At 31.1% G+C, this 8390-nt stretch overlaps 1 protein-coding gene across 1 annotated transcript in view; it reads right to left on the reverse strand.

Moving 5' to 3' along the window:
* Positions 1-344: 344 nt before the first annotated feature.
* Positions 345-8390, reverse strand: part of Phum_PHUM547170 (homeobox protein meis, putative) — a gene marked incomplete at both ends in the record, with an annotated part of 14768 nt that continues 6722 nt past the window's right edge. The window contains one exon of the mRNA XM_002431739.1: positions 345-425. Within this exon, the coding sequence (XP_002431784.1) occupies positions 345-425 (81 nt within the window). The remainder of the gene's footprint in view (positions 426-8390) is intronic.

An 8390-nucleotide genomic window follows, 5' to 3' on the forward strand; every position in this document is an offset into this window, starting at 1 on the left:
ATTTTATAGTGAAGAGTAAAAAAAAGTTTTTTTTTCCTCCAAAATAATTCAAAACCGCATAAAATATAAAACAAGATACAAAATGAGAGAGAGTGAGAGGGAGAGAGAGAGAGGAAAAGAGGGGAAGAAAAAGTGAGAGAGAGAAATATTATAAAATTTATGATTTTAAGAAAATTATAAAATGGAAAAAGGAGAATAAGATGTGAAGATTTTTCAATGAGAGAGAGAGAGAAATGAAAATAAAACACCGCAGATGGTTCCATACGAAAAATTATTATTATTTCTTTGGAAAAAACTGGAGTGAAAATTATTATTATTATTATTAAGTAAACTTTTCTTAGAACTTACCAATTGTTAACTTGTAGTATTGTTAAACCCGTGTCTTGCGCGAGTTGTTTTTTCTGATCTTCCGATGGATAAGGATGCTGTAACAGAAAAATCAGACAAATCTTATAAAATATTAATAATAATAATGATGATGATAATTTAAAAAAAAAACGTGACACAAAGTGGCAACGGTAATGCTGATTCTTTCTCCGAATCTAAATGGATTCCAGGCGATACCGTCACGTCACGCGTTTGGGAGTGGCCACGTTCGTTTCATTTTTATATATATAAATACATATATATGAGTGACGTGTGAAAAAAAGAGAGAAAAAAAACTGACATTGCTAATTTTACGGGCCATTATTACGTTTTAACATGCTGCTACTACCACTACCACTACCCCTACTACTTCGTCTTTATTCTTTTCTTTTAACTTATTCATTATTTTACGAAACAAACGACAAACGACAACAAACGACAAATAAAAAAAAAAACGTTTTTTTTTTTTCTACCCGTTTAGGGTCGTAAATTTATTTATAATTGGAAGGAATAATTTTAACAAAAAAAAAAAAAAAAAAAAAGTTTTGTCGTCGTCGTGTGATTTTTTTCCTCCTCCTTTCTACTTCCACTTTTTTAACCCTCCCCCTCTCTCTCTTCGCATTATATATATTTTTTTCTTTTCTTTTTTCTTCTTCTTCCTACCTACTTTTTCCGCGTTTCCGTTCCAGATAATTAGGTAAAAGCTTTATTCACTTATTTATTATTATTATTATAAAAAAAAAAATTTTTTTTTGTCATTTTCAATTTATTTTTTATTTTTTTCATTTTGAAAAGAAAAAGAGAGAGGAGGGGGGAGTGAAGGAGTCGGGAGAGAGAAAAAGAGAGAAAGAGAGCGAGAGAAATATAAAAAAAAAAATTGGAAAAACCAAAAAAAAAATTTTTTTTCCAGCGTTTTCATAAAACGTTTAATGAAATTGCAACAAAGAAAAGAAACAAACGAACGGGCAAACAAACAAACGGACAAACATTTAAAATCAATTTAATTTAATTTAATTTAATTTTTTTTTTTTACGTAACTGGACAAAATCGTCTTGCTGGAAATTTTTTTAAAAATTTTTTTGGGGTTTCGTTCATTTGCAACAACGTCATCAACACATCAAATATTTATTTTTTTACTTCCCCCTTCCCCTCTCCTCTCCCTTCCCGCCTTTTTTTACCTTTTCGAATTTTCCATTTTTTCTTTTCTTTCATTTCTGAACAAACATGAATATTCGACAAACAAAAAAAAAAGAAAAAAAATTAACTCTCACGCACACACTCACACAATGAAGGGCGGACCATTGTTGTAATGTAATAAAAATAGGGTTGTGTCTCGTGTGTGTGCGTGTGCGTGCGTGTGTGTTAATGATAGGGCTGAATTTTTCCCGGTCCTGTCACTTTCAGATTGTCACGTGGCACTAGATTATTTGACATTGCGTTTTCTATTTATTTTTTTTTCTTTCCTTTTTTTTGACGAAAGTGCCACGCCCGCGTTCAAATGCAAAGTTTTTAATTCTTTTTTTTTTTACTCTCTCTTTCTCTCTCTTTCCTCAAGGAGCAGCCCTCGGGAAAAGTTTGACGAATAATAAAAAAAACCGGAAATGGTTCAATTCAAACATAAACGACGGGAAAAAAAGTTTTTCTTTTTTCTTTTTTTCCCAATCGTTCGGTCCATCATCATCGACATAACCTTCGCAACAAAGTTGTTTAACGTGGCACGAGCACACACACGCACGCACCCCCAACCCCACCCCCCCACACGCAAATAAATAAAAAAAAAGGAAAAATTTTCATTGATAACATATTCCTTCAGTGTCGTCGCCAACTGTCAAAGAAATGACCGTTGAAAAACATTTTCTCTTAAACTTAACAACTGTCACTTAAATGTTCGTTGAAGCAAAAACCCGTGAAGGAAAAGAAGAAGAAGAAGAAGAAGGAAGATTGTGAGTCCCCAGGGACAATCGTTAAGAAAACGTTAGCAAAAAAAAAACTAAAAACTAAAAGTAGTAGTAGTAGTAGTAGTAGTCGTCGTGGCACCAGGGAAACTGAGTGACCACTTTATTAAGTTCAACTTTTTAGAAACGATGTAAAAGCAAAAAAAAAAAAAAAAAATTTTTTTTTTCTGTGGGAAAGATTTAAAAGCTTTGAAAAAAATTCCTTTTTTTTTCTTCTTTCTTTTGTCGTTTCGACTTTTCTTTTCACGCCCCCCACTACCTCCCTAACTCCCGTCCCCCCAACGTAAAACACGTTAATTTTATTCCTTTCGACGGCTATGCAAAAAAGTAGAAAATAAAAAAAAAAAGAAACATTTTTCAATTTTGATTACTTTTTTTTTTTTTCTCTCTTCCTGTTGTCGTCGTCGTGGCAGGAAAGAATGAATTGTTAGGGAGGAGGGATGAGGAATGAGAATCACATAAATATTTATGCGTAAAAAGTCACACGCACGCGCACGCACGCACGCACACACACGAAAACTCAATTCCGTCGAAGTCTCAAAGGACCACTGAAAAATAAAATTTATTTATATAAATATAAAAAAAAAACGCATTCCTTTTTTTTTTTTTGTTAAGGGCGTCCGTTTGTCTTTTGGCAACAACAACAACAAACACAACAAACAACAAAAATTTTTCTTATAATTTTCTCACGTTAAAAATTTTTTTCAACCCTTGAGGCAAACCAAAAAGGGCAGGTAGTACGAAGCAGGTGAAAAAAAAAAAAAAAATTTCTCTCTTTTCGGTCAATATAATTTTCACGTTGGTCATTTTGATCACGTGACTAAAAAATTTTACTTTTTTAAAACGGAGGGGGTTGTTGCAAATATTTCACATATATATACAAACGATTCGGGTAACAGCAGACGACGGAGACGTGTAAAAAAAAAAAACAAAAAAAAATTTTAATTAATTTAATAATAATCGAATAATAAACGGAGGAGGAAAAGGAAGAGTTAGAAAAACGTCGGTTGCAACCGAAAAAAGTCGAAAACAACCGAAGATGCGATAAAATAAAATAAAATAAAAAAAAAAGTAAATTTCCCTTTTTCCGGGGGGATGCGAGAAAAAAAAAAAAGCAATTTCAAACCTCAAATCGTTATGTTTATATGGAGCCATCAAAGTTATCTGTGGGAAATTTCTTTTTTTTTTTACATTTTCCGTTATACTTAAAACGGACATGAATGTTGAATGGGCCACCAATGTTCAGGGTGGCGGTGGTGCAAGGCGGTGGTGGTGGTGGTGGTGGCGGAGGCGGCGTTTTCCTCATGGGAAACTTTATACCGTCTATCCTACGAGATTGATTTTAAAATCGATGCAAATTCCTCATGTAAAACGTTTTATTGCATTTAAGTCCGACTTTTTTATTACTTCAATGTCCTAACAGCTTCTTTTCATTCTTATTTAATGGTTTTACTGCTTCTCGTAAAAATTTCTTTTCTTTCTTTCTTCTTCTTCCCTCTCTTTCTATCTCTCTCTCTTTCTCTCACGTTTCGAATTCTTCCAGTACCTGCTCGTTTGTTCGTTAAAAAAAAAAAATATTCCAGACGAGAAAAGAATTTTCCCAATATGTGATTCCCAACATTTTATTTTACAATAGGTGGTTGCTACGATTCGCGTCACGTGACCATTTCACAATAATAATAATAATAATAATAATAAAGGTTAAGAGAAGACATAATCGAGTTAATTCGGATCGTAAAAAATAAACCAACTCTTCGTATTTCGATTAAAGGGTTAAAATGAGGAGGGGGGGATGATGATGCAATGGCATTGACTTTGTTGTGTTTGTCGTCCTTATCAGAGTCCTACACGCACACGCACGCACGCACGCACACGCATTCATATTCTAGTTACACGAACGAAACTAACGACGAACCCAATGTCATCCATCATTTTTTTTTTCCCTTTAACTCGACATCCTTTTTTTTTTTTTTTTTTTTAATTCTCTCTCTCTCTCATCCATTTTTTTTTTTTTTTCTAATCTTTTTAAAAAAAAAAAAAAATATCCCTCAACTAAATAATAATACGCCGCGTTTTAAAATGGATACAATATTTATTATTAACACCTACGCCATTTTTTTTTCCTAAAAAAGAAAGAGAAAGAGAGGGCGAGAGAGAGAAAAACATTTTTTCCATTCGATCATTTTAAAAAAAATATTTTAATATTAATATAAACAAATGAACGGATTTTGTTTTGTTTTTTTTTATATTTTAAAGTTGGCAGTACTGGTTGTTTAAAAAAAAAAAAAAAAAAATTTTCTTTCTTTCTTTCTTTCTTGCGTAAAAAAAGAGAAAGAAAGAAAAAAAAAGAAAGAAAAAAGTTAGCTCGTATCATTAATCTCAACCCCAAACAGAACAGCTGATGGAAAATGGAGCCATAAATAACAATCTTGCATTTCTCTTTCTCCCTTCCCTCCCCTCGCCCCCTCTCTCTCTCTTTCCTTTTTTTTTCCATCCCTCTACACCTCTTTTTATATATATATATTTTTTTTACTTTACTTTTTTTTTTTTTTCAGCTCCTTGTTTCTCATATTCCTTATTTTTTTTTTTTTTAGCAGCCAAGGGAATAGTTCAAATCCTCACTCATAAAAAAATATAAAGTAAAATGATGAGAGAGAGAGAGAGAGAGAGAGAGAGAGGGATGGAGAGAGAGGTAGAGAGAAATCGCGTACCGAGCCTCCGCGATTTCTTTTTCTTCTTTTATGTAAAAAACGACAAAATCCTGTGACGTATAAAATATAATTTCTTCGATTGTCCTTCCTTATTCCTCCCTTCCTCCCTGCCCTCCTCCTTCCTTCCTTCTTAAAAATCTTTCTTAAAAGGGGAATCGCCCTAAGGATGTGGATATATTTTAGGGGGGATCCCCTCCTCTCATATAAAATAAATCATAAAATATTTAACCGCAATCTCATAATTTATATATGTAATTAACTAATTGGCGTGCCCACCTACCTAAAGTTAATTTAATAATGATAATAAAGAAGACGATGACGAAAAGGAAATAAATACAAATTATTATTATTATTATTATTATCACTTATTAATGACGTGTAATTTTTAATTTTTTTTAATTAGAAATGATTTTCTTAATTTTTGAAATGATATGACGATCATTGAAAGGTACACACACGTCCGTCGAATTAATTTTTATACGAAAAAAAAAAATTTTTTTTTTTTTTTTTTTTTTGTTCGATCCACGTCGAAGCAATTAACATTCCATCCATCCCCGCATTCCAAAAAAAAAAAAAAAAAAAATCTGTTCTCCATATTGTTCTGAATCTGGACAAAAAAAAAAAAACCTTTTTATACAAGATGATGATGATGAATAAAAAGAGTTTCATCGTGTAAGAATTTATATATATTTTTTTTCCTTTGGGCGTTTTTTTTCTTTTTAAAAGGTTCGAATTCTTTTCTTCCTTTCGAACCTTTTTTTTTTTTTTCTCGGTTTCACACTCTCATTTTCAAACCTTTTTTTTCTCGTTCTTAATAATCGAAAAATAAAATTTACGAATAACGAATGCAAATAATTAATAGTTCAGAAAAATAAATAAAGGCGCGCTACGATCGACAATCATCCGACGCCATTTTGAAAAGAAAAACATTTTCTCATTGTTATTATTATTATTCTTTCGTAACGGTTTTTTTTTTCTTTTTTTCTTTCACGCGTTAAAAGAAATTCTTTTTTTTTTTTTTTTTTTAATTATTATACCCGCCGTCATAATTTATGTCACAACAATGTCGTTAACTATAAAATATATTATACGACAAATTACAAATTATTATTATTATTATTATTATTATTTAAAAAAAAAAAAAAAAACTCGATAATTTAATATTAACGAGAGAACTTATTAATATTTCTCTCTCTCTTTCTCTTTCTTTCCCACCCACCTCACCTCACCTCAACTCCTCCTCCTCCCACCTCCTTCACATTCTCATTCTCCTCCATTTTTATTACGTCATCAAACAAAATGGATTCCATTTTATTATAAAATCTGATTAAAAAAAATAGAAAATAAAATCATTTTTAAATCGGAATTGACGAACGTCTAATAGATTTAGACACGTACCAACGCCGCCATCGCCACCACCACCTCCCCCCACCACTTTTAGTAATAGTACTAATGTCATTATTCGATGATGGTGAAATAACTTTCACTTAACAAAAAAAAAAAAAAAAAAATTTAATTGAGTTTAGCAGACGACGAAACGCCATTAACACAAATTTTTATTTTTGACATTTAAAATGTTTACGTCACGAACGCAAAGTCATTATTTATTCGTTCGATTTGATTTTTTTTTTTTTCCAAGGGGTGGGTGAGGGAGGTGGAGAGAGAGACAGAGAGAGAGAAAAGAAGAAATGACGGGAGGGAGGGGAGGAAGAGAGTTGGGAATCCACGTTAATAATTTTATGTTTTGTAAATACACATATATATAAAATAAATAATAATAATAATGATAATGAAAAATGTGATCTTGTTACTGCGACGGTGGCGGCATACTTTACAGGATTATCGGAAATGTCGTAAACGTCATAAAAACCATAATAATAATAATAATATTGATAATCTTTGAATTTCCATCCTTTCCCTTCCAGACGTTTGAAAATGTGTCCGAATTATGTGTTCTACTAACACATAATCCTCAATCTCGAACTAGTTACTAACTATATTTCAAATTATTACGAGTTATTATCATTATTATTATTTTATTATTAAAATGCGATGATGATAATAATAATAATTTTTTTTTTGATTTTACGTATTACCTATCATCCACCCTCTTGGAATAAATAAAAAAATTTAAAAAAAATTTTTTTCCCGCGCAAAATTTTCATTTATTATTTATTCTATGATAGGAAAAACCGGAAATCGTGTAAATACGTTCGACATTGTTCGAATCGTAAAAAAAAACATAAAAAAACATAACATAAAACATTATTATTATGTTGCATCGTATCGTCCTCGTAGTCGTAGTCGTCGTCGTCGTCGTCGTTAAATTCCAGTTGACTTTTTTTTTTTTATATTCACAATCGACTTCTTCTTATTAAATTTTATTTATTTATTTATTAACTTATTTATTTATTTTATTAACTCGAATAAAAAATAAAAAAATAAAATCGCTTCGGGTTTCGATTTCAAATCGTTTTTTTTTTTTTTTTATTTAAATCACAAGAAATCAAATTAATTAACGATATGAATAATAATAATAATAATGAGTCAATAATAAAAATGGCGGCCGTGGCGGTGGCAGTGGTGGCGGTGACGGTGGTGGCGATAAAGTTACATTGAAAATGTAAAACTTGTTTTTTAATAAAAAAAAAAAAAGAAAAAAAGGACGTCCAAGTAACAAAATTAGATGTTGAATCCATTTCGGATTTATCTGAACGAGAGAAAGAGAGAGAGAGAGACAAAAGAAAGAGAAAGAGAGAGAAAGGAATACAAAGGACACATGTTAAATCCAAACCGTGAAGAAATGGAGGATAACTGTCCAGGAAATAGAGTCATATATAAAGATTTGGAAAGCTTGACGGGAAATGGAAGCTTGTGGTTGAGATAACTTTCTCGGGGAGAAAAAGGAAAAAAAAGGAAAAAAAAAGGAAAAAAAAGCTTTGGAGATTCGTATGGCGGAAATATAAGGAGGAAGGTATCAAAAATCCCCAATGGATCAAAGGTTTCATGTTTTTCTCTCTCTCTCTCTCTCTCTCTCATTTTTTCATCTCCTTTCTCATGATAAAAAAAAAAAAAAAAAAAGTTTTTTTTCTGACCATCATTTTATATTTACACGTTTTCTTCCCAAAAAAAAAAAAAAAAAATCAATTTTCGTTTTTTTTTTTTTTTTTTTTTTTTTTTTTTTTTTTTTTTTTTTTTTTTTTTTACCTTTTCCCTTTCCCCCAAAAAAAAAAAAAAAAAAAAACGTTCCGTTACCCCCCCCCCCCCCCCCCCCCCCCCCCAATTTTCGGGGGACCTTTTTTAATTAAAAAAATTTTTAAAAAAAATTTCCGGCCCCCCCTTTAAAAAAATTTTTTTT

The sequence above is a fragment of the Pediculus humanus genome, genomic scaffold, assembly GCF_000006295.1.
Source record: "Pediculus humanus corporis 1103172108293 genomic scaffold, whole genome shotgun sequence".
Classification (NCBI taxonomy): Eukaryota; Metazoa; Arthropoda; class Insecta; order Psocodea; family Pediculidae; genus Pediculus; species Pediculus humanus.